This window comes from Ceratotherium simum, unplaced genomic scaffold (genome assembly GCF_057802395.1).
Source record: "Ceratotherium simum simum isolate JZ-2026a unplaced genomic scaffold, ASM5780239v1 HiC_scaffold_43, whole genome shotgun sequence".
Lineage (NCBI taxonomy): Eukaryota > Metazoa > Chordata > Mammalia > Perissodactyla > Rhinocerotidae > Ceratotherium > Ceratotherium simum.
This window is the reverse complement of record NW_028261259.1, coordinates 5,765,449-5,789,243: the sequence shown is the minus strand read 5'-3', so window position 1 is coordinate 5,789,243 and position 23,795 is coordinate 5,765,449. Positions and strand designations below refer to the sequence as shown.

Below are 23,795 nucleotides of genomic sequence, written 5' to 3'. Positions count from 1 at the left end.
ATGCCAGGTACTGGGTTGAGCCACATTAGAGATTTTCAAGTGTTTATAGCAACAGAACTCTATGCCCAGTTGAAACTGAAAGTGGTCAAAAGAGAGCTGCTTTGTATAGCAGGCGAATGGAGACCCCAGTGACCAACAGGAGAGCCCCTTCCCAGTCCCACGAGACCTTAGCGCTCAGAGGAGCCCAGTGAGAGCACTCCTCCAGGCAGTTTGAATCTCTCAGGTTGTCAAAGAAAAGGATATTCACTTAGACCCCTCACATTATCCCTAAATTTATCCTTCCCTCTTTCCCTTCCCCTCAGGGAGAGCTCTGAAAAATTTAAGGAGAGCTATAGCCAAAACGAGTCCTTGAACAGAGAACTGATGACCAAGGTAGAGTGGAGGCTGGGGGTCTGGAAAGAGAGGAGGGGCCGGGGGGGAGGGGGACTGGGCAGGCTGTGGTTTTGATAATTTCTCACTTGAACTTTCTCTGAAACATTCCCGTCTATCTTGTCCAGGTTAACAAGCAGAGGGATCTGTTCTGCCCATGGGCAGGTGGGGTGCCATTTTTGGGCAGGAGGCCCTGGTCATGGGACACAGTGGTGTTGGCTGGGCTGTTTCAGGACGAGTTGCCGAGCTGGCGCCATCAGCAGGTCTCTGGCTTCCACTCACGTCCATCCTGCTGGATGTAGCTTCTTCCAGGCTGTTGGGTGGTTGGGTGGGTTTATCCCTCAGCCTAAACCTGTCCTCAGGAAGCCAGGCCCCTGCTGCTCCTTCTATCTTCACCATGTCTCCAAGGGGAGGGCACCTTGCCTGCCCCAGGGACGGGCACAGCTAGGGATTCCCCTGGCCCAGGTGGACAAACAGGCTGCTCATCCTTGGATCTGAACAGCTGGACCAGAGACAGATGTGTGTGCATTGTGGGACTCCCCACTGGACCCCTAGAGTAGTCACTCGAGTCAACCACAGGAGTCTCACCTGAGTGCCTGGTTGGCAATGATATAGGCCCCAGGTGGCTTATGAGTAGCATCTAGGCAACTGGTGGATTCTTAGTGGGTCCTGCTGAAAGGACATTAGGAGCTTCATGTAAATGGGGAAGCAAAGCATCCTGTCACCCCCTTCCCTGTTGATCAGAGGTGGCACCATGTGGGTCCAGTTCCTGAGTGGATAAAGAAAGAGTACAGTGCAGGCGAATATCCTGAGTGGTTCTTTGGGGAGGAGAAGGGTTTGGCATTGCCTCTGTACGGCATGGGGGCCAGACACTCCACGGGACTGGGTCAGGCAGGAGCCACTCAACAACCAGACTCCCAAGACACCCCATCCTCTCCATCCACGGCTCGGCCCAGGGCCAAGCTTTGAGAGCTCAGGGGACAGGACTGTTGTCAGTGGTGGGGCTGGGGGTTAGGCAAGGATGTTGGAACAGGGCCTCTGGCTGAGAGGGGCAAGCGGCCTCTCCTCTGTTGGCCCCTCAGCAACTCACTGCCCCTGTTTGGGCCTCTGTCTCCCCATCAGGGAAATGGAGGTATGGTGATTGTGTGGTGATTGTGTGGTGCAGGCCTCACAGGGTGGAGTTGAGGTAAGAGGGAGGAAAAGAATGTGGGAGCTTTCTGCCTGCTCCACCTGGAGGGGTGAGGGCCAGAACAATGATGACAGTCATGCGACAGTGAGTCCTCAGGAGAACCTGTGAGGTAGCTGGAGTTCTCACACACTTTCCAGATGAGGAAACAGGCTCGGGGAGGCCAGGCCAAAAGCCCGAGCTCACACTCAGAGTGAGAGTTGGAGCTGGGCTTGTTCGGGAATCACAAGACCTTGCAGGGTGGAGTGGCATTGGTTCCAGTTCACTCGAGTCAGATGTTCAGGGTCAGAGGCCAGTGGTGCTCGAGAGAAATGGGGTGAGGGGAGTATGGTCTCGCTGACACTGTCCTCGACTCTGGCAGGAGGGGCCCTCCACGTTTGCCCCCCGGAGAGCAACCCCCAGAGAGTGCAGGAGAAGCAGCAGCAGCAGCAGGTGAGTGTGCCTGTGGGGGAGGGGCTCTGCCCTCCCAGCCGGAGGCCTCAAATCAAGAGAGGAGGTCCCTTCCTCCTGGTGCCACAGTGTCTGAATCCCCCAGTAGAAGTGACCAGGAGGGGGGCCTGGAAGAGCTGGTGTAGGATGGATTTGTTGTGGGGAGGGCCAGGGACCGCATACCCTGTGATTTGCCAGAAGCCGGCCCTGGGAGGTCAGGAGGAGGAGTGTGGTGTTCTTGGGGTGTGAAGGGAGGAAGAATTGAGGGGAGGTTGCTAAGGGTCCTAGGCTGCTCCCCGTGGGAACCCTGGGGTGGGCCAGGAGGCTGAGGGTGAGGACTTTTCAGGGGAGGGTCTGCAGGGGGTCGACTTGAGAGCAAGGGCTCATCCCACCCGCACCCCGATGTCACAGGGTGTTGTCCCCTATCTTGGCACTTTCCTCGGTGACCTGCTGATGCTGCACCTGGAGATGGGTGATTATCTCGAAGTGGATGAATCTGAGGACCAGGCAGGAAGGACCAGGATCCTGAGCCTGGGGATGCGTGAGCCCCCGAACTGAGCTCTGAGCTCTCAGCACTTGGCACATCTCCTCTCATGAGAGCCTCACAGCTGCCCCTGGGAGCTGGGGCATCAGGCCCATCTTAGGGATGAGTGAACAGAGGCTCCGCCTGAGACATCCATTCTCGTTCCTCAGGCTGGGGAAGCTCAGAGCTGCCTGATGGCACAGCTGCGTGAGGTTTTATCTGAGCTGGACTCTGCCTGTCCCTCCCATGCTGCCCGTGGAGGGAGAGAGAAGTTGGGACCCCCAAGTCAGGCAGCACATAAGTGGCTGAGCAGTCCCCTCTGCCTGAGGCCTCAGCCCCCAAGTCTGTCATCAGAGAGGGTTGTGCTGCCAGGTCCCTCAGCCTCCCCCCATGTCCTACTACTCTGGAGCCCAGAGCCCATCCTAGGTCCAAGTCCTGTTTTCTCTGCATGCCCCGCCCCCTCTGGGGACCTGGCAGTAGTGCCACATGAGAAGGGCAGGGCATAGGGGGCTAGTCAGTCTAGGGGGCTCTGTCTGATGGACTCTGGCTGTCTGCCTTCCAGGGGAATGAGATCAACCTTGAGAAGAGGACTGAGGAGCAGCTGTGGCACTCCCTGCAGGGGAGGGGAAGGAGGTGGAAATCAGAGACCCTCTGGGGAGAACAGTTTCTGGCTCCACCCCTTGTATCTTACATTGAGTGGAAGATTTTGGTAGAAGTCGAGACCCATCCAGTTGGCGCGTGGGTTGAGGGGAGGATGGCATCAAGGATATCTTCCTGGAGGAGGGGCTGATTATTCCCATTCTGAGAACAGGTAGATCCTGGATGGAACTGGAGGGAAGGAGCATTCCCAGGACTGGTCCTCTGCCCCAGTCCTCACCCCCCACAAGGCCCCTGCAGCATCCCCCACCCAGGCCCTGTCTGCATCCTCTCCTTCCCTCTGGTCCCAGGAATACCGAGTCATGAGGGAGATCCTGCTGCTCCAGGTCGCTGCAAAGAATTATAACAAGACCCCAAGGAGTGATTTGGGGCCTGGTTCCAGGACATGGAGCTGCTCAACGAGAATGAGTGAGGCCGGGCAGGAGTTGGGTGAGGGCAGGGGTGGATTCTCCCTGTTGGCCAGTCCAGAGAGCCTGTCTCAGTGGCCCCCTGGTCAGCCCCAGGCCTTATGGCATGGCGACCTCTGGGACACCCAGACCCCAGCTGCTGAGGTTTCTTTTGACCAAATTTTAGGAACTTTTAGTTTTCTAGTTGAATCTCTGGAATTGCATCAGCTCTAAGTGGGGAAACCAATGTAAAAAGATCAAAACATGCATGTGGAGAGGACAAGGCCCGAGGAAGATCATTTGAAAATGGACTAAAGGCAGGCAGGACTTTCCCTCCTGAGACCCCTCTAGGGGCTCCGTGTTCACCCCTGACCTAGATTTGAATCCTGCTGGGATCCTTGTACAGGACTCTGAATTCCTTTTCCTGCTTGATTTGTATCCAGGAGGAACGATTTCTGATGCAGCTTTTAAGGCTACTGTTGGGCCTTGTTACATAAACATGACTGCTCCCTGTGAACTAGGATTTTCAGCACCCCTGCCTTCCTTATGCAATTCCCTTTAGGGCAGAAATTCCCTAGAAGGCCCCCAGCCTCCTCCCTGGCTTGGCCTGATGGATCCCGAGTGAGCTCTACTTTGCCAGGATATGGGACCATAATCCTGGCCATTCAGTGACCCCACATTGTCCCTTGCTGTCCAAGGTGAATTCTGAGCTCGTGTCCTTCTGAGGTCCAAGGTCTTGGGCAATCCTCCAGTTTACACACTCAGTGTTGGTGTTCTGAACTCGTCCAAATGGGGTAATTGGGCCCAAGTCATTAAAGTGTGTCACCCCTGGGTGGCTGTGTTTTTTTCCCCAGTCTTGTGCTGTGGTTACATTACAACCAGCTGCTGGGGTGTGAACCCTGTTTGGAGCTTTGAAATATGAGGCATGACAGGGGTGTTGGGAGGTCCAGCAGGGGATGCCACGGAACTGATGATCCATGGTCGTGCATGAACACAGCCTTACCAATTAAAATACTGAAATGTTCCCCATCTGGTGGTGAATAGACACTGCTCTGATCTCACACCAAGAACCCGACCCATGACTAGCAGCTTTCAAAGGGTTACCAAGTGGCATTTTGAACCTCTTCCCTTGGGAACACCCTGTAAGACAAGGGCCAGATGAATCGCTTGGCACTTGTGTGTTATCGCCTCCTTTCTGATGGCTGCAAGTGTCACCCAGACACACAGGCTGGACTCTGCCAGGGAAGCCTTCTCAGGACAGCCAGAAGCTGAGGATGAATTCTGGTTCCCGGCATCCCAGGCCCTTCCTGACATGGCACAGCCACCCAGGAAAGTGATTTGGTAATGGAAAGACTGGGAAGGCCGTACTTTCCCTCCAAAGAGAAAGAGAAGTGCCAACAGTGAAAGCTTGATCCCTCAAATAGACAATGAAATCCCAACAAGCAGTGGGTTCTTGTCAGATTATTGATGCTGAAAAGGCCTCTTTTGATAATAGCACGATCCCCCAGCTGCCATGTCCATCTTCATGAATCAAATTTCCAACACATATGGATCTAAAAAACTGAGGGAAATCTGGTATTTCCTTAGATGCAACACTGAATTAGCATGCAACAAAGAACATAAAAATGGAGACCTAGAAGTAAATACCTAATTTGAGTACATAGGCATCAAAGTGCTTTTGAAACAATATTTTGGAATCTATTGGAATATTACACAAAAAGAATAATTCACTTTTAGTACGTTTTACTGTGACTGTGAGGGGAAAAACTGAATCATCCCGTGACGTTGGTAACTCGCTGCTGACTTGAAAGTAAAAATAAATGATGTACGTAGTAAAAGAAAATGAGAGAACAGCATGAAAAAAGAAGATCTTTCTCTCCTCACCTGAAACTCAACCTCTCACCTCAGAAAGAAACCGCTGTCTATATTTTCTATGTCACACAGCAGAGTTTAATAAAAGAAACGTATTGGTATGTTTTAAAGTTTCAAGAGCTCAAAGCAAGGAAGCATTAGGGACGCACCCATGAGACCTCACTGAGGTGCCTGCTCCATTTCATCTGCTGTCAGGACGTCCTTCTTGGCCCCTCGTTTTCTCTGCCTCGCTAGCAAGTCTGTCCGCCATCAGTGCTACCACCAGTCTCTCTCTTGTGCTCCTCACTGCCCTTTCCTCCTTCCTGATACCTTCCACAGTCACCAGAAATTGTTGGCAGTGAAGCTGTGGAATGCCCAGATCAGCTCCTGGAATCATCTCTGTCAAATCTGAAGACCAGCAGGAGTGGGCATGGGACCTGGAGTGCAGACCACCTGCGAGCACACCTGGCAGGGATTCACCTGTGTGACTAGGTGCAAGTTTTTGCAACGCTTTGGCAAGATTGAAAGGACTTACCAGTTGTCCTGCACTGCTGCAGGCCTGGAGTCCTTGCGGTCTCTCAGGCCAGCAGACCTGGTGGGGCTGGTCCAAGGTGTCCTCCCAGAGACCCGTCACTGCTAGGATGGGATGGGATTCTAGTAACAGGCCCCTTGACTATGTCACTGGACATCCTAAAAGGGATGGAGGTGCTTAAACCAGGCTTTGGTTTGGACTGGTTCCCACAGTCACGCTGCTTCCTCTGTGAAGACATGACTATCATCCTTCTTTTCCTCTTACCCTACAAAAATAAATCATGAAATTGGGTCAAATGACAAAGGAAGCCTGCCATTTTAGGACAATTATCATGGCTGTTTTGTACTTCCACCCTCCCTCTATCCTCTGGGGATCTGACCTGTGTCCTGGGATGTCATCAGGCAGATTTGCATCAAGAACAGAAAGCTCCAGGTCAAAACTCAAGGCTACTCCAGATCATTTCTCTCCCTCCATCCTGTTAACACCCCCTCCTTGTTTGAGTGTGTTTCTATTCCTTTCTTGTCCTTGTCACTCTCAACTGTACAAGTCCTGGCACTCCCTCTCAGGACAGTCGGTCCCCAATCTTTTACTAAATCCCAAATCCCACCATTTCTGTGTTTTCTGACTACTCATTTGCTTAATCCATTGACCACTCGGTGTTCATAGAAGTGAAATCAATAGTGACATTGTCAACCAGCCCTTGTTAGCGACTTACTCCCACATCCCAGATGTTCACATAATCCAAATGGTTATGTTCAAAGTAAATAATTCAGAAAACATATTCACTCACCACAAATTCCTGATATCTAATACTTTTATTCAAACACTCATACAGTGGATACCTGTCCCTCAAGATAAGAAGTAATGCCAGATCACCGATCCTCACCTTAATTTCCTCCTACCCCTATCAATCCTGGATTCCATGGACTATGAACTCAATAATTTCCTTGGAATAATAAAAAATTCCTTACCACTTAGTTATGTTGTAAACCTCCAAACCCAGAAGATCCCGATTATCTGCCATGCCGCAGCTACTGCTGGTCTTATAACAAGCTGAAGAAAAAGCAGGAAACATGATCTTTTGGTACCACTGTAAACACAAAACCATCTGCATCAACTGGGAAGCACTCATAATGCCTGAAAATTTTGTTCTCTTTTTTTGTGTTGGGTCAATAACAAAAAGAAAATTCAATTAAAAAATGGACAAGGGACCAGAATAGACTTTTTCCAAAGAAGACATACAAGTGGCCAATAGGTGTATGAAAAGGTGTTTGGCATCACTAATCAGGGAATGCAAATCAAAACCACAATGAGCTATCACTTCACACCTGTTAAGATGGCGATTATCAAAAAAACTAAAGGTGGCAAATGTTGGTGAGGATGTGGAGAAAAGAAACCCTTGTGGGAATGTAAACTAGTACAGCCATTATGGAAAACAGTATGGAGCTTCCTCCAAAAATGAAAACTAACATATGATCCAGCAATCCCACTTCTAGTATATACCCACAGCAATTGAAATCAGGGTCTCAGCGAGATACCTGCTCTCTAATGTTCATTGCAGCTAATTTACAATAGCCAAGACACTGAAGTAACCTAAATGTCACTGACGGATGAAAGGATAAAGAAATGGAATATTAGTCAACCTTGAAAAAAAGCAATTCCTGCCATTTTTGACAACATGGATGGACCTGGTAGACATTAGGCTAAGTGAAATAAGGCAGACAGAGAAAGGCAAATACTTATATGTGGAATCTAAAATAGTTAAACGCATACAAGCAGAGATTAGAATGGTGGTTGCCAGGGGATGGGAGGACGGAGAATTTGGGATCTGACGGTCAAAGGATACAAAGTTTCAGTTATCAAGATAAATAAGTTCTGGAGGTGTAGGCTACGGCATAGTGCCTACAGGTAACAAGACTGTACTGCATACATCACATTTGCTAATACAGTAGATATTAAGAGTTCTTACCACAGAATAATAGTAATAAAGGAGGTGAGAGAAGACTTTGGGAATTGATGGATATGTTTGTGGCCTTGATGGTGGTGACAGTCTCAAGGGTGTATATTTATGTCCAAATTCATCAAGCTGTATATGAAAAAGTATGACATCATCGTTGATTCTTCTGCATCTTGAAATATGCCAAGTTCTCATCACATGAGAAAATTTTGTAACTATATATGGGGACAGATGTTAACTGGACTTATTGTGCTGATCATTTCAACATATATTCAAACATTGAATCATTAAGTTGTACCTCTGAAACTAATATAATGTTGTATGTCAACTTTACCTCAATTAAAAAAACACAACAGACAAAATGATTTGAATATTGTAAATGAGTTCAGTGAATCCCTGAAACTGCCCCATTCCCATATGGGAGTTACAGGAAGCAGAGAGGATGAAGGCAGATGGAAGAAAGTTGTACAAAACAGTATTCAAATTAAAATCATTTGAGTTGCTATCAGCTCCTTGTGGCAGAGTTCTGTGAGCCCTGATCTTCTTTCACATTTATCCTGGAAAAGCATACTTTCAGATCCAACCCATAATAGTTCATCATTTGCTCTAATACGAAAATCTCAACTTAATAAATAAAACCAAAACCATCCCTTATGTATGAATAAAGTTAGTGAACTTTACAGAGAAAAGAGCATATTTGCACAATCTCAATAAAGGAAACAGAAGAACTGAATGATGATCGAGTCTCAGTCAAGCTTATCTTTGAAAGCCAGTGAAACCAGGATATCTTTTCAAGGATGTGTGTAGAGCTGTCAGCCTTGGAAGATAGAAATAGTGGCCTCCTCTGGAGCAAAGGGCAGGCTTGCTTACTGCCCAATATAATAGAAATAACACCCCTCCCTGGGGCAAAGGTCAGCAGACTTCCTGCCCATTATCAAAGATTTGAGTTCCTTAAGCTCTGAGTTCTTGCAACCCTCTGCATGTCACCTGGCCCACTGTGTATCACCCTGTAGGAAGTGGGATTTAGTGAACTGGTGCAAATGTTGATACTCTGGCCACTAGTATTGTTGTGTCATTAAGTCCTTTGTCTCTGACCCATGGGTCTAGTTTCTTTTGCCAGCATCTATAAGACCATGGTAGGCTGACTTATTAGCTTGCAGGTAAGGTAAAATATCATACCTTTCACGGTTCCTGACAAGCCCTTAATGTAACTAGTACTCTTAGGAACAGAGAGCTATCCAGAACAATATGTATGGATATTCTTCATCGAAGACTTCATGCAACCAAAACTTTAATAAGTCTCTCTGATCTCTTTTATTTCTACCCCAAGTAGAAGGAGAGGCACCAAACTATTACAGACCTAGGGCTTGTGCAAGCCACCTGGAGACCTAGTGACCAGAAACTTCCCATGGGGAGCAAAGACAGATGGGCATATTTCCAAAATGGACCCATATGCCTCCTTATCATCCAAAAGACAGTACATTATCTTAATTTATGATGATTTCATTCATTAAAATCTTGTGATGGGCCAAAGATGCACATCTAAGAAGAGTGAGACACATGGCAGTTGTAAGCAGATTAACACATTTGGTGAATATCAAACTCTGAACTAAACTTAGTGTTCTAATCAATTATAAGGTACAACAAATTTAATTAGGTCAATTAAATGATATTTAATGGTATGCCTGATTATTACTCTGCAATAATGAACAAGAAACTCATGTAAATAACTATAATTGGTCTTACTTTAAAATATGATAGTCAAGACTGTTTGAGATAAGCTGGAGAGAAGGAAGGGGAGAAATAGATAAAAGTTAGCTGCTCTGAAGCCACTCTCAAGACCCCTGGATCTACATGTAACCCAGGAGATCGAGGCAGATGGCTGTGTGCCTAGATCCTCCTGCACTGTGGTTCTCAGGGATGTCACGGGGCTGAAGCAGCTTCCTGAATCGTGTTTACACATCCATGTGTACAATACCCCTGACCATGGGGATGAAACACCATTCAATCATCCCTTACACCCCTCTAATTAACAATTAGATTTCAGAATCATTGTATCATTACATGATAATTTATTCTTCAAACCTGTAGGATGCCGAGCTAAAAGAAAATCAAATTTCAATGGCTTCTTTTCTTTGAAGGACCAAGATGTTCTTTCACACTTGGAATCCGGATTAGAGGATAAATCCATCAAATCAATGGAAACAAGTTAAGAAATGGACAGAGGGATATTTCATTCATATATACACAGTTTGCACTGTGGCAAAAATAGAGTTATATTTTAAAAAATTAGAATTTTTTGAAATTTTAGAGATTTTAAAGACTTTGTTCTGCTTATACTCCCTTTGGTTTACCAAATCAAACTCACTCTTTAATGGGCATTTCTAGCATTGAGTGCTAATAACAGCAGCTTTTTAAATTCTTATTTTTCCCAGGTCAAACACCAAGGGTAGAGGTCATCAAGAGATCAAGTCTAATCTACCTACGGGTGTGGCAGCCTTAACTATGGATGTTCAAGCCAGACATTGCCAGAAGAACTACATCTCTTCACCCATAGGTGAGTTTTTACTAGTAATCACAGAAACTTAAGGATATCAAAGGAAATTTTTTATTAAGAACCCAAGTTATAGATTCCTCTCTTAGGTTCATTACTTTGAATTTTTGACTCAAATCATATATATCGATTGGACCATGTTCAATTCTATGATCTTTAGAAGATGCAGCCTACAGCTGAAGAGAAACAGATACAACACCAATATCTTATCCTCTCTGAAGCCAAACTGAGAGCCCCTGGAGTCAGAAGTTTTCAAGAAAAGAAAAAGTCATCCGTCTTCGGAAGAGAGACAGTAGAGGTTAGTCAAACATTCAACTTTAAATTGTTAACATGACTTGTTAGAATGTGATGGAGCACACCTTCTAAGTTTCATGATTTTTCTCCAGAATATTGAGATGGATGACCTTGAAGTCCAGTTTCCCCATAAATGTATTTATTCCATGATAAAATTAATTTCCCTATAATTACCATGAAAATGTTATGTCATAGTCTCTGACTAAAAGGAAACAAAGCAAATTGAGCAGTTGAATAGCAGTGTAATTAATTCCATACAAGGATCTTACGGCAGCATTATGTATAATAGTGAAACTGGATGTAATCCCATTTCTATCAAAGAAGAAGTAAACAGATTATGGTATTCCTGTTCTTTGGAATACCTCTAAAACATCTAAAATGGTAAGTTAGAATGATGTGCACTGATAAGGGGAGACGTCTATGATATATGATTTGGGAAACAGCAAATTGCAAAACGATGTAGTTATGTAATTTATGTTAAAAAACTTTATGTGTATTTATAAATTCATAGGAAATTTCCAGAAGAATAAACCCCACCCTGTTAACAATAGTGGCTTCTGAGTAGGGGAGTGAGTTTTCAGGGAAGGGGATGAAAGGGGTGGGTTTCACTTTATATAGATCTGTGTACTTTGACTTTTTTTACAATATGTATTTCTTTCATAATTAGAAAAATGAATGATGTGACCATTTGGTGCAGGACAACAGCATTATGTTCACCAGTCTCTGTACTGTATGTTACTGCACAGCACGGACTGTAGGAAAAAGCCCAGAGGAGCAATGAAGACAAAGAAGACACGACACCTGCAAAAAGTCAGTGGAGTATTTCTACACAACAAACCTTCCAGGTGAGTGACGGTCAGTATCTTCCACTGCTCCAGCTCTCGCAAGAAACCTAGTACCTTCCCAGGGTAAGCTGGAGGACCACGGCCCACTAGTCCACTCCCCGCCCAGGGCCTGTTTGTGCAGGGTGACTGCCATCAAGCAGACAATGGACTCAGGATGGGGCCTGTGCCTTTGGGGAGGCTGGTAGAGAGGCACAAAGTCGAACACCAGCTAAGGGCACACACCTGAGAGGTGGAGTTCCAGGTGGAGACTCAAAATGTACCAAGAAACTGCATGAAGGAAGCTACTCGACCTCTCTGAGCCTCAGTGTCCCCCCCTGTAAAATGGGAATCACAGGCCTACTTCACAGAGCTGTTGGGGAAGATACATAAAAGTGCCTGTGACAGTCAGTGTCCACATTATTAACAAAGTCGTCTCCAACTTCAGAATAATCGATGAAAAGAGTAATGTTGATGAGACCAAAGACGAGATGCCCAGCTTCATAACAGCCCCAGCAGCATGAGAATGAGAGGAGCTCCGAGTAAGCAGGGTTCTTCACAGCTCCACTGGAGAGGATGAACATGGGCTACACCAGGATAAGCGGCTGTTGTACAGTGACTCGTGTAGTGAGGGTGGGTCCCTAAAGACACTGTGAAATACAGTTACACACAGTGGCTCCTAGGAAACAACTAAAAGCAATCAACGCAGCAGATAGGAATAGGAAGGGGGCGAGCAGAGGAGGGTCAGAGCCACAAAATCTGAAGGAAGACACTGAACCACGACAAGAGCCCAGCTCTGTCAACAGCTGCTGTGGTTGCACCAGGAGATCAAACGTCTGAGACAGCCATTGTGGGGACTGCTGGGAGCACAGTGGTCACTGCGGCCACACCCCAACAGCAGTGCATCGGAGCACACACACCCTGAGACTTTCCTCTCCATTAATCCTTGTTTTAAGATGATGAGGGCCGGCCCCGTGGCTTAGCGGTTAAGTGCTCGCGCTCCGCTGCTGGTGGCCCGGGTTCGGATCCTGGGCGCGCACCAACACACTGCTTCTCCAGCCATGCTGAGGCCGCGTCCCACATACAGCAACTAGAAGGATGTGCAGCTATGACATACAACTATCCACTGGGGCTTTGGGGGGAAAATAAATAAATAAATAAAATCTTTAAAAAAAAAAAGGGCCAGCCCCGTGGCTTAGCAGTTGGGTGCGTGCACTCCGCTGCTGGCAGCCCGGGTTCGGATCCCGGGCACGCACCGCTTCTCCGGCCATGCTGAGGCCGCGTCCCACATACAGCAGCTAGAAGGATGTGCAGCTATGTAATACAACTATCTACTGGGGCTTTGGGAGGAAAAAATAAATAAAATCTAAAAAAAATAATAATAATAAGATGATGAATATCCTCATGTTACAATGTCTCTTTCCAACCCTTGTGGACGAGTGTAATCAGAACCCCCTGAAGAAGGCACAGGCCAGAATAGGATGGAACACTGGGGGCTGGGGGAGTGGCGCTGCACCTGACCACACAGACTATCACCCGGGCCTATTGAACACAAGAGAAGAACCCAAGGATGTGGTCTAATGAGAATTCCCCGTCTTGCCACATTCAGAGACACTACAGAGTTTCTCTTCCGTTCTTTACAAAAATGTTAAAGAATTCATGTGTCATTAATTCATAAAGAGGCAAATTCTTGACAAAGTGACAGGGTCCAGATTCCATGACCAGGTTTTTCAGTTGTTTTGATAATATCCCACATTCAGGAATCAGAAATGTAACCTATTGGGATGTGTAATATAAACAAGGACTTTTTTTCATGTAGATCAACGCCCAGATTTTTAGAGATGACATAAATCATGAAAGCTGCTAACCATTCCTCCACAGGTTTCAATAAGACTTTTAAGTTAATTTACCAATCTCAGGAAAAAAGAATTTGGCAATTCAAGTTTTTTGTTTCTGCATTCAAGCGTACAGTACAGGCAAGAGAATGAGCAGAAAAAAATTAACAAGAAGGTCTTGTGCCTGCCCGGTGGCTTAGCGGTTAAGTGTGCACGCTCTGCTATTGGTGGCCCGGGTTCGGATCCCGGGCACACACCGATGCACTGCTTGTCCGGCCATGCTGAGGCCACGTCCCACATACAGCAACTAGAAGGATGTGCAACTATGACATACAACTATCTACTGGGGCTTTGGGGGAAAAAAAGGAGGAGGATTGGCAATAGATGTTAGCTCAGAGCCGGTCTTCCTCAGCAAAAAGAGGAGGATTAGCATGGATGTTAACTCAGGGCTGATCTTCCTCACAAAACAAAAGAAAAAAACAAGGTCTTGGTTGCATTTCATCTTTTGCAAATAAGCAGGATATTTTATGCTCTGTTCCTTTCACTACTCTAAACAATTTTTAAAGAATATGGTACATCTGACTATCCCTAGGCGTGTTTATCCTGGAACCTTGCCAGAATCCAAAGCAGAGATGTTAAAGCTGATGGGTTTCAAATGCTGCCCAAGTGCTGTCTACCTTGAACATCCCTCTCCCAAAGCTGGACCACCAGTCTCTTCCTGAGGGATCAGAGTCGTCACCCGTGTCCCTGAGAGACTGGCCACTCATGCCTGAGCTGAGATTAGGCTATCAATCTAAATGGCAAAATGCTTAAGCTATTCTGATCTTAAGTATTCTGTTTCAGAGGCCCCTGCACTGGAATGTGTTGGTGAAAATGTTCTACTAGATACTTGCCTGGGAATTGGGTTGTTCTCCTCTGCTCTTGGCGGATCCTGGGGAAACCAATGATTAACCTCACGGATGCCTCAACTTCCACTTCTGCGAAAAAGGCAAGCAACAGCCACTGTTACCACCCTGCAAAGCTCTTAAGTTGTGCTTGCAAGAGGGGCCACAAGGGCGAATTTCTCCCAAAAGCTGATGAAATGATGGCACTTTGGCTGGAGAAGGCAGAGGGCAGCAGGCAGAGGAAAGTTTCTGGGATGTCAAACCAGTTCCCATAAGCACTTTAGAGAAGCACCTGGCGCTGGACTAGGTAGGAGGCTGTGGAAAGACCCACAGACATGCAGGTGGGAGGAGGAATCAAGCAACGGAGGGAGGCGGTGTGGAATAGACGTGAGTCCGGCTTCAATTTTGGACAAAAGCAGTTGCACGATGCAGGCCCGCGGCTGCCCATGCAGCCGCCACACCCTCCTAACTCCTTGGTCCCTCTCGTCCTGTCACATCCCTCTGAGACTCAGTCCACGTGGAGCAGGTGCAGGACCACAGTGCAGAGCACACCTCCTTGCTCCTCCCCTCAGGGCTAGGCACCGCCCCGTGCCCAGAGCATCCTGGGAGTTGTAGTCCTGTAGTCCTGCAAGCTCCCAGCCGGGAGCGGTTGAGAGACAAAAGCTCCCAGCATGCACAGCTAGGGGCCCCAACTCCCTCCTTGTCCCTCCACCCCTGGGCCCCACTCCTCTCCTTGTCCACCCCACCCTCTATCCTGCCTCTTCTCTCTACCACGCCCACCCTCCATGCCCTGCCCACCGCCTGGAGTATGCGCAGCGTGGTTGGGCTGCATCCCTTGAGGCCGGTACTCAGGTAGGGGTGGGGCTCACCAGCCTGGCTGTTGCTGAGGATGCTTGCAGCCCTCCTTGAAGCTCCCTGGCCAGTATTTGAAATGTAAATTCAATATCTAAAATGGAAATACCGGGTGACTGGGATCCTGGAATTTGCCTTTTCAAGGCCACTTGTCCTACTATCCCCTCCATCCCTCCAGGCTGCCATGATCCTCCCTTTGGACTCCATGGTCAGGGTCGCTGCAGAGATCCTCCCTTTGGACCCCGCCTGCCTGAAGGGCCTCTACCTTGGTCAGGCATCTTAGAAGGACTGCCGTGAGCCATGTCATAAAAAGGAGAAAACATCACAGTGGACAGCCCCAATTCCTGCATATACAGACGGGAAACTTAGGTGCACTGGTAAGTGACTCCTAAGCCACTTCAGGGGACCACACGCACGCCCCTTCTCCGACGCTGCACACAGGCTTGTTCACTGGACTTCCTTATCCCAGTGTGGACCTCTTGGCCTCATTAACACAGGCAACAGCACCGAAAATTCCCGTTGTTCCTTCCCACAATGTCAGGGAAGTTTGTGTAGGAAGGTAATATGCAATTTCTGCTCTACTATAGGGCTGGCTCCTTGGGAACCAGTTTTAATATCTCTTTTTAAATATACCCACAGAATCACAAAATAATTAAGCAAAATAATTTGTTGCTCTTGGGGGTTATAGCGATAATTCTCTTGAGTCGTTTTTCCATTTAGCTTCTCTGATTGACTCCAAATACTACAGCACCACACGCTTCTAGACGGGTGGATGCACAGCTCCACTTCTTTGCAGGGAGGACACACAATAGCAGAATATCCGTGGCCCAACTTTCTGGAGCATCAGTATTACTACAAGATTTGGAAGAAGCAAAGTTAGGTCATTTCCAAGGTAAGGAATTAAAAACTTAAAACTAAGATGAGGTGGGAAAGTCATATACCATTAATAGTTGTCAGTAATCTGTGCCTGAAATGTCAGACTTTCTCTGAGAAAGAACTCTGAGACTCTATTTCCCATTGTTTTAAATAGGAAAAATTAGAAGGCATAGCAAATCTATCGAAAAATCCTACCAATTTCCTAAGTCACGATATGGCACCTAGACATAAGTTATGAACATCATTGCTCCTCGTTTTCTTCCTCATTCAACCCAGTCCCACAGGTCTTGAGTGATTGCTGTGAACACTGCACTGTGCTAGATGTCAAGGCCTTGGTGAGCATCATTGTGGGGGTGGACATTGATGGAAAAAGATTGCATCATAAAAACTCAAAGCCATGCCACTTGCCAAATTGAGGCAAAAATGGAAAGACCTAGGGCGCCAAGGAAGGGTGAGGGCATTAATAGATACTTGGGAGTATTAAAATCCATCTGATGATGTCATGAGTGAACGTGTTCCACTTTAAAACAAAACACTGCTGTTGTTCTCAGATATTGAGTTAGTATCTTTGTGCAAATATGCAGGATTTAAAGTGTTTATTGATGTATAACATGCGTACAGAAATATATGCAGAAGTCACCCATGTAAACCTCAAAGAATTATTACAAAGTGAACACACTTGTGTGACCAAGAACTAGCACCAGCTTCATTCAGGCCCCGACAATCCCTTTCTCCCTCCTTCCTCCCCAAAGGTAACCAATATCTTACCAGCAAACACTGTATATCGAGTTTGTCTTCTTATACAAGTGTTTTATTACAGGACAATTTAAACAATATACAAAATAAACAAAATAGCATAGTAGGCCCGTCACCCAACTTCAACAACTACTAATCATCTGCCATTTTTGTTTTATCCAGACTCCATCCCATTCTCACCTCACTTTATTATTCTTTTAGTCCTTTTTGTGTGTGTGGGGAGGTAAGATGTACACACACTGAAAGGCACAAATCTCAATCGTACAGTTTTGGCAAATAAACATGCCCATATAACCTTCACCCCTTTAAGAATAAAGTATTTCCATCACCCCCAGAAAACTCCTTCCTGTTCCTTCCCAGGCAATTTTTTCCTTCCCCCGAGGCAACCACTGTTCTGGTTTTTTCACCATAGGTTCATCTTGGCAGAAATCAGCCCACGTGTATTGTTTTCTGTCTAGCTTGCCTCCCTCGGCACGAGGTAGATGAGACTCACCCAGCACGTGTGTGTCAGCATTTGCTCCTCAGCACGGCTGAGGGCGTTCTGCTCTGTGGATGCCCCAAAGTGGGCTCGTCTTCCTCCTGGGGACGTGCAGGTCATCTCCTGTGAACATTCTTGTACAAACACTTTTTGTATGCTGTTTAATTCCTTTATTAGCATTTAAGTGACACACCTTTGCAGTTTTTAGTGGTTGATCCAGATTACAATATGCATCTTTAACATATCACAGCTGTCCTAGACTTAATAGTGCACCAGTTTAATCAATGTAAAATATGGAAGCCTTGCTACAGAACAGTTCCATTTACCTCTGTCTGTCCTTTGTGCTATGTTGTCATAAATTTTACATCTACCCATGTTATAAATCCCACAATACAGTGTTATGATTTTTCTTTAAATAGTCATAGGTCTTTTAAAGAAATTAAGAGAAAAATGTTAAGTATTGGGAGGGAAATGCTTTGAGGATCTGCAAATGTACTGTTTCTTCTCTAAGTTTCACTCACAGTTTTTGCATTCATCAGTCAGTCTTGCCCACAGTAATTATTACTGTGGTGTTCTAGTGGCGATTTTCTATTTCATGCTATCCAGCCGCGTTTATTATTTGGAATTATGTGAGGAATATTCCCCCCCTCCCTCTCCCTGCCTTCTTCCTGTCTTCCTGTCTTTCTCTCTTTCTTCCCCTCCCCCTTTTTTTCTTTCTTCCTTTCTTATTTAATCTTCTTTATATCAGTATAGACTCATGGATATTTATTTTATTCTCTGGGTAATAATCCAATGCTACCATTATTTATTTTGTTGCTCCCAGTTTTCCAGCTTGAGCCATTGGGAAGTCTTTAAGATTGATTCCTTTTGACACATCTCATCATTTTCTGTGTTTTTTTTGAAAGCACTTTCCTACTTTCTGGCACTACAAGAAGCTCCAGGCTCATATTGTATTTCCCATCCCCAGATCTAGAATTAGCCATTTCTCCAAGAAAACCTGGTTCTTTTTATTGGAGAATGATATTTAGAAACCAAAATCTGGGAGCTAGGTGTGCCCATTGATACTAGGGTGTCACTGCTTCTAGACCCTCTCAGCAGAGCTTGGAAATGTATGTATGAATATAAACTCAGGTATACACATCTACCTATCGATATATCAATCTATCAATCTATCTATCTATCTGGATAGATATATTAAAAGAGACATGGATTCATACTGATACTTCCAACTCCAATCCAGCACCACAGAGTTTATTCCAGCATTCTCCTTTTGTTTATTTGTAACTTCTTTCACCAACAGTGAGAAACTTAACTCCAGTTATCTACAATATATTTACTAATGTGTCAACTAGTTTCAGAATCGCTAATCCATACCCTTATGAAAAACAAATTTACCACCTAGAGTACAGTGTTTTTGTACAGTACTTTAGTTTTACAGTATCCCATCAAAACACTGTCTTCCAAAGTTACTTAGGTCAGGACCTTTCATCCCCACCCCTTCTGTGTGGTTATGTCACATGCTTGTAATACAGTGAGGTTCATTTGTCACTGCATTCCATCTGAGTTCCCCAGCATCCTGATTGATTTTTAAAATTTGCAGAGTAAAATTCACTCTATGTGGTGTACAGTTCTATGGGTTTTGACAACTTTATGGTCATGTATCCACGTCCACGGTACCACACAGAGCTGTTTCTTTCACTCCCAAAATTCTCTCATACTGTCTCTTTGTAGTCAACCCCTTCCCCCACTCCATCCCTTGGCAACCACTGATCATTTTCCATCCCTGTAATGCTGTCTTTTCTAGAAAGTCATATAAATGGAATCATATACTATATAGCGTTTTGAATCTGGTTTCCTTCACTTAGAGATATGCATCCAAGATTCATCCATGTTGTTGTGTGAATCAAGAGTTTATCCTTTTTATTGCCAAGTAGTATTCTAATGTACTGATGCACCACAGTTTCTTTCTCCATTCACCTGATGAAGGACATTTAGTTTGTTGCCGGCTTTTCGCAATTATGAATAAAATGGCTATGAAGATTCATGCAAAGATTTTTGTTTAAACATTAGTTTTCAATTTGCTTCAGTAAATCTCTAGGAGTGGGATATCTGAGTCATATAATAAGTGTATGTTTAACTTTATAAGAACCTGCTAAACTGTTTTCCGAATGCAACTATCATGTTGCATTCCCAGTTCTAGTTGCTCCTAGTCCTCACCAGCACTCTGTAGTTGCAAATTTATTTTTTATTTTAGCCACCTAATAGGTGTGTGGTATCTTATTGTGGCTTCTGCTTCCTTTTTGAAAGTGAGTTCTGCTAAATATAAAATCCTGTGTTGACTTTTGGGTTTTCTTTCTGCACTTGAGAGATGTCATTTTGTTGTTGATTTGTCTCTTTTGTTTTTGATAATATATCATCCATCATTCACATTATTTCTCCCTGTATGTAATGTCTTCCCCTGTATATATGTATTTCCCTGACTGCTTTCAAGATTTTCTTTTTATCTTTGGATTTTAGCAGCTTGACTATCATGTGCCTAGGTATGGTTTTATTTTGTATTTTATTTTGTGGGTTTCCTGACTTTCTTGGATCTAAAATTTTAGATTTTTCACCAAATTTTGGAAGTTTTATGCTATTACTCATTGATTTGCCTTTCTGCTTCATTTAATTTTTTGTCTCTCCCCTCTCTGATGGGGACTCACTCATCTCACAGGTCTTAAGGCTGTCTTCATTTTTCTCAAAACTTTTATGTTCTTTTCTTCAGACTGGATAATTTCTATTGCTCTATCTTCATGTTTCTTCTACTGTTTCTAATCTACCAGTAAACTCAAAAATATTTTCTGTATTTCATCTTCCTATTTGGTTCTTTTTTGTAATTTCCATTTCTCTGCTGAGTTTCTACATCTGTTCATTCATTATGAGAATATTTTTCTTTACCACCATGATCATCTTTATAAAAGCTGCTTTCTCATCCTTGTCTGCTAATTGCAACACCTTGGGAATAGTTTCTACTGCCCACTTTTGGTCGTATATGGATTATATTTTCCTATTTCTTCAAATCTCATGATTTTTTAAATTATGTACTGGAAACCATGGATGATAGTTATAGAGACTCTGGATTCTATTGTATCCCTTTGAAGAGTGTTGTTATTTTTCTAGCAGGGAGTTAACTTGGCTGGACTGAAACTCCAATCCTATCTCCTTTACAATGGGCATAGCTGAAATCCTCATTCAGTTCTTTCATCTTCCAACTGCTGTTTTTACACTACGCCCTCTGGGGCCTACCCTGCAGGTGTGTTGTTCAAAGATCTGCCAATTTGCTGTGTGTGTGGGGGGCAGACTTTCATACATATTTTAAGATTTTCCTCTTTGTGGTTCCCTCCCTTCCAGAATTTCTCCCCTAACTTTCCGGCTACTCTGCCAGCCCCAAAATACATCCTCTAACATTACAAGTAATACTATAGTTTTTCCCGTCTGGGCCATGTACAGATTTTGGAATGCTTTGAGGCAAAAGACTCAAGCTTGCAAATATCTCCTGGTAAAATTCCCATGATTCAAGGGAAGACTCCCCTTCAGTTCTGCTTGCCTTTGGAAGAGATTTATGCATACATACATATACACATTTATTATATGTGTATTACATATAGATACATGATTCTATATAAATATATATAATATTTCATGCAGATTTTATCATTGTTATCTGTGAGAGTGTTAGTTCAACAAGCTACTCCACTATTACTGGAAGCTAGACCTCGGTTTTGTTTCTTTTTTGCATTTTATATAAATGGAATTATAAAATATATAGCCTTTTGAATATAATTTCTTTTATGCAGCATTATGGTTGTGATATTCATCCATGTTATTGCATGTAGCTAGTGTTTGTTCATTTGTTGAAAATAATTAATGTTGTTAAATGGTCATAAAATATGCATAACATGAAATTGACCACTTTATCCATTTTTAAGTGTACAGTTCAGTGACATTCAGTACATTCACATAACTGTGTAGTGATAACCTCCAACCATCCACAGATCTATTTTCACCTTCTGCTGAAACTCTGTGCCCATTAAGCAACAACTCCCTGTTGTCCCTCCCTCTTGCCCCTGGGAACCACCATTCTCCTTTCTATTCCTATGAATTTGACTACTCTAAGTACCTTATATGAGTGGAATCATACAGTATTTTTCCTTTTGTGTCTGGCTTTACTTCACTTAGCATAAAGTCCTCAAGGTTCATCCATGTCATAGCATGTGTCAGAATTCCATCCTTTTTAAGGGTGAATGGTATTCCACTGTGTTTTACACCACAATTTTTGTCAACTCATCCGTTTATGGACACCTGGCCTGCTTCCAGCTTCTGCTTATTTTGAATAACGCTGTTAAGAACACGGGTGTATGTATATGTCTTTATATATGCGTTCAGTTCTTTTGGGTTTATACCCATATATGGTGTTCTGAGATTCATTTTTTCACATGTGGGAGGGTTCCCCACACCTCCAACAAGCAATTCTTGGAATGCCAGCTGGTTGTCAGATAATTCAACTCAATTTGATGCTGTCAACCCAGAGATACATCAGATTCCACAGTTTAAGGGCTCAGTCCTATAAGACTGCACACCCACCCAACCTCACCTCAACTTCAGATGCCAGTTACAAGCCCAGGCTGTTACCTGTACTTCTGACTGAGTGACTGTAAACCAGAGATTCCCACAACATCCTCCTTGGGTTTGATTAATTTGCTAGAGTGGCTCACAAAACTCAGAGAAACATTTACTAGATCACCAGTTTATTATAAAAAGATATAACTCAAGAACAGCCTGATGGAAGTGGTTCAGAGGGAAAGGTGTGTGAGAAGGGGCACAGAGCTTTCATGCCATCTCCAGGTGCACCACTCTCCAAGCACTCCTTGTCATTGCCAATCTGGAAGCTCTCTGAAACTCATTCTATTGGGATTTTTATGGAGGCTCCCTCACGTAGGCATGATCAATTATTAACTCAGTTTCTAGCCCCTCTCCCCTCTCTGGAGGATAAGGGATAGGACTAAAAATTCCAAGCTTCTAATCGGGGCTTGGTCTTTCTGGTGACCAGCCCCCATCCAGGAGCCATCCAGGAGCCCACCCAGAGTTGCCTCAATAGAACAAATGATTCTCCTAGTGTTCTTATCACTTAGGAAATTACAAGGGTTTTAGGAGCTCTGTGTCAGGGATGGGGTCAAAGACAAATATTAGAACAAGAGATGCTCCTAGTGTTCTTATCATTTAGGAAATTACAAGGATTTTAGGAGCTCTGTGCCAGGAACTGGAGACAGAGATCCATAAATATATTTTCTATTATTTCAGAACCCATAGGTAGAATTTCTAGATCATATGGTAATTCTATTTTTCATTTTTGAAGGAACTGCCATACTGTTTTCCACAGTTTTATATTCTCACCATCCAAGCACAAGGGTTCCAATTTTTCAAAATCCTTGCCAACACTTGTTATTTTCTGATTTTGTGATAGTAAAACTATTCTAATGTGTGTGAAGAGGTATCTCAATGTGGTTTTATTTTGCATTTTCCTGATACTTAGTGATGTTGAGCATCTTTTCACGTGTTTACTGGCCATTTTATGTCTTTGGAGAAATGTCTATTCAAGTCCTTTGTGCATTTTTAAATTGGGTTGTTTTTTTATTGTTGAGTTGTGGGAGTTCTTTATATATTCTAGATATTAATCCCTTATCAGATATGTGATTTGCAAATATTTTCAACCATTCTGTGGGTTGCCTTTTTACTTTGTTAATAGTATCTTGTGATACAGAAAACTTTTGCATTTTGATGAAGTCCAATTTGTTGTTTTTTTTTGTTGCTTATGTCTTTGGTGTCATATTAAAGAAATCATTGTTGGCAATGGCATTTGGACCCAATGACATGCAGCTTTTACCCTGTGTTTTCTTCTAAGGATTTTATAGCTTCAGCTCTAATATTAGATCTTTGATCCATTTTGAGTTAATTTTTGTATATGGTGTAAGGTAAGGGTCCAATCTCATTCTTTTGCATGTGGTCATCTAGTTTTCCCAGCACTATTTGTTGAAAAACTTATCCTTTCTCCAATGAATGGTCTTTGCACCCTTGTCAAAAATCATTTGACCATATATGCAAAGGTTTATTTCTGGGCTCTCTATACTATTTCATTAGTATATTGTGTGTATTTATGCCAGTACCACACTGTTTTGATTACTTTGTAGTAAGTTTTGAAATCAGGAAGTGTGACTTCTCTAACTTTGTTCTTCTTTTTCTACATTCTTTTGGCTATTTAGGGTCCCTTGAGAGTCCATATGAATTTTAGGATAGATTTTTCTATTTGTGCAAAAAACATCATTGGAATTTTTACCTCCTTGAGTAAGTTGATTCTTAAGTATTTTTCTCTTTTTGATGATATTGTAAATAAAAATGTAAAGTTTGTAAATTTCTTTTTCAGATTACTTATTATTAATGTATAGAAGAACAACTAATTTTTGCATGTTGATTTTGTGTTCCACTACTCTGCAGAATTTATCAGTTCTAACAATTTTT

General features: G+C 43.9%; 1 protein-coding gene and 2 pseudogenes across 2 annotated transcripts in view; 2 read left to right on the top strand and 1 right to left on the bottom strand.

The window, feature by feature from the left end:
- Positions 1-23,795, top strand: part of LOC147911474 (uncharacterized) — an 84,673-nt gene that overhangs the window by 52,259 nt on the left and 8,619 nt on the right. Inside the window, exons 7-8 of the mRNA XM_087427938.1 lie at positions 10,326-10,447; positions 11,436-11,583. Of these exons, the coding sequence (XP_087284064.1) occupies positions 10,326-10,447; positions 11,436-11,583 (270 nt within the window). The remainder of the gene's footprint in view (positions 1-10,325; positions 10,448-11,435; positions 11,584-23,795) is intronic.
- The window catches only part of LOC101405485 (peroxynitrite isomerase THAP4-like), a 56,316-nt pseudogene that overhangs the window by 28,992 nt on the left and 3,529 nt on the right, over positions 1-23,795 (top strand). Inside the window, exons 6-11 of the transcript XR_015550836.1 lie at positions 303-372; positions 498-1,987; positions 2,396-3,572; positions 15,309-15,507; positions 15,851-16,022; positions 16,161-23,621. The product of XR_015550836.1 is annotated as a peroxynitrite isomerase THAP4-like (transcript). The remainder of the gene's footprint in view (positions 1-302; positions 373-497; positions 1,988-2,395; positions 3,573-15,308; positions 15,508-15,850; positions 16,023-16,160; positions 23,622-23,795) is intronic.
- LOC147911475 (methyl-CpG-binding domain protein 3-like 1) lies at positions 4,361-8,345 on the bottom strand (annotated as a pseudogene).